This window comes from Babylonia areolata, chromosome 8 (genome assembly GCF_041734735.1).
Source record: "Babylonia areolata isolate BAREFJ2019XMU chromosome 8, ASM4173473v1, whole genome shotgun sequence".
NCBI lineage: Eukaryota > Metazoa > Mollusca > Gastropoda > Neogastropoda > Buccinidae > Babylonia > Babylonia areolata.
Window position 1 is genome coordinate 44,266,674 of NC_134883.1, and position 2,500 is coordinate 44,269,173.

Sequence of the window (2,500 nt, forward strand, 5' to 3'; positions counted from 1 at the left end):
TTAGTCGAGGTAAGCACAATCTTTAATCACAGTCAACAGACACGCAAAGTTTTTCACTTTCTCATAATCGTTTCGCCACTTCTGACTGGCTTTAACTCACTCAGTACGGCCAGTCCTCTCTTCTCCTCTACACAGACCCCTCGGATGTCCAGTGGGTGTCTGAATGACCCAAGCTTTAGCTTCCGTCGTCAGAATTGTGGTATTCTTTGTCAACATTCACCTCTTCAGTGTAAGAGCCTTCCGCTTGCAATATTTTGATGATGGTAATTGGGGTGAAACGCTGTTAACGTCGTCTCTTTCGCCGTTCGTATGGAGAGAGTTAACGTTTATCGTCATCACTTGCTTTCTGGGTCACATGGACCAGTTCCGAAGACTGATATTCGATCGACAAAATCCTACTTTATTTTGCACCAGAAAGATACGTCTTGAAGAAGTGAATAAAAAAATTTATATACTGGGTTCCTACTGAGTTGGACATGGGCGTGGCTCCTTATTTCTCGGCAGCGCGTGCAGTGTGTGGCAGGGGGAAGGTGGTAGAATGGTTAAGACGCTCATCTGCCAATACAGAGTCCGTGAGGGTGTGGGTTCGAATCCCGCTCTCGCCTCTTCTCCGCCCAAGTTTGACTTGGAAATCGAACTGAGCGTCTAGTCTTTCGGATGAGACGACAAACCGAGGTCCCGTGTTGCAGGACGACGCACATGGCGCACTGAAAAAGAACCCATGGCAACGAGAGTGTTGTCCTCTGGCAAAGATCTGTTGGAAATTCCACTGTCATTAGATACACACACACACACACGCACACACATGCACGCACACACACGCACGCACACACACACACACACACACACACACACACACACATATGTGGGTTATGCTGCTGGTCAGGCATCTGCCTAGCAGATGTGGTGTAGCGTATATGGCTTTGTCAGATCGCAGTGACGCCTCCTTGAGAAACTGAAACTGAAACTACAGTGTAAGTGGCACGGTAGTGTCCTGGCCATCATGATTCTATGTGTCTCTGGCAGCACATGTTATGGAAGATGTTCAGCCTCTTCTCCTTGAGTGGTGGTCTGGACGCCAGTCTTTCGGATGACACGATAAACCGCGGTCCTGTTATGCGGGATGCACCTAGAGCATGTAAAAGATCCTACGGCAACAAAGGGGTTGATCTGTAGAAAAAAAATCACTTTGATAGCAAAAGAAATACATTTGCAGCAGAGCAGTCGGAATTTCACATCATTGAGAAATCTGTAGAAACAAAAAAAAGTTATGCAATAGAATGCAGTACGATACAGTACAATGCAAAACAATTAAATGCAATGAAGTACAAGACAATACGATATAATACAGTACAATACAACACAGTCCAGGGATTTACTGCCATGCACCGACCCTCAGTTCTAAGCCACCTTCAAGAAATTCCTTCTCCCAAAATAGCAATCTGTAGTCGCCATCGCCACAAGATCGAGGCTTTTGACGAGGATGATGGAAACGGGGTACAATAGATTCTGGTCCTCTTCTGCCATTCCCTGAAGATGTCCAGCTCAGACAGCAATGTCAATCGTAGATCTCGCTTATCTGAATCCCAAAAATCCGCCGGTGAACAGCTGAAGTATTATTTTCTTGGATAAGACTTGGTGACGATCATTATTGTTGTGTTCGATGACATTCTGGGGAAAAGAAATGAATTAAAAAAAAAAAAATAAAAAAAAAGCAGCAGCATCTGTGTTTGTTTGAAGTTTCAATTTTCACATGTTCTTGCTTTCTTGCATAAATGGAGCGATGTGGAGTGATGGCCTAGAGGTAACGCGTCTGCCCAGGAAGCGAGAGAATCTGAGCGCGCTGGTTAGAATCACGACTCAGCCGCCGATATTTTCTCCCTCTCCACTAGACCGTGAGTAGGGGTCTGAACGCTACCCACTTGGATAGGAAAAACAAAATTTTTTAATAAAACTGCACGCAGGAAAAAATACCCCCCCAAAAATGGGTGGCGCTGTAGTGTAGCGACGCGTTTTCCCATGGGAGACCAGCCCGAATTTCACGCAGAGAAAATCTGTTGTGATAAAAACAAATACAAATGCAAATACAAACTCATTCTTTCTAAAGTGGAATCCTGTGTTTTGTGTGTGTGTGTGTGTGTGTGTGTGACAAGAAACAGTTAAAGTTCCCGCCATTCACCAATGTTTCAGAGGACAGCAGTTTGTCTACCTACAACAAGCTTCCATCGACGTTCCAACGCATGAAAACAACAGGTAGGTGGTGTGTGTGTGTGTGTGTGTGTGTGTGTGTGAGTGAGTGAGAATGAGAGTCACGTGTGTGTGTGTGTGTGTATGTGCGCGTTTGTGTGTGCATGCGCATGCGTGAGTTTGTGTGTGTGTTTGTGTGTGTGTGTGAGAGAGAGAATGCGAGTCACATGTGTGTGTATGTGTGTGTGCACGTGTGTGCGCGTGTGTGTGTGGGCGCATGCGTGCGTGCGTTTGTGCGCGCGTGCGTTTGTGT

The 2,500-nt window shown here is 45.8% G+C and overlaps 1 protein-coding gene across 1 annotated transcript in view; it reads left to right on the forward strand.

The window, feature by feature from the left end:
* LOC143284853 (uncharacterized) overlaps window positions 1-2,500 on the forward strand; it is a 50,150-nt gene that overhangs the window by 15,018 nt on the left and 32,632 nt on the right. Inside the window, exons 8-9 of the mRNA XM_076591955.1 lie at window positions 1-9; window positions 2,191-2,253. The exon at window positions 1-9 is cut by the window's left edge and continues 23 nt beyond it. Of these exons, the coding sequence (XP_076448070.1) occupies window positions 1-9; window positions 2,191-2,253 (72 nt within the window). The remainder of the gene's footprint in view (window positions 10-2,190; window positions 2,254-2,500) is intronic.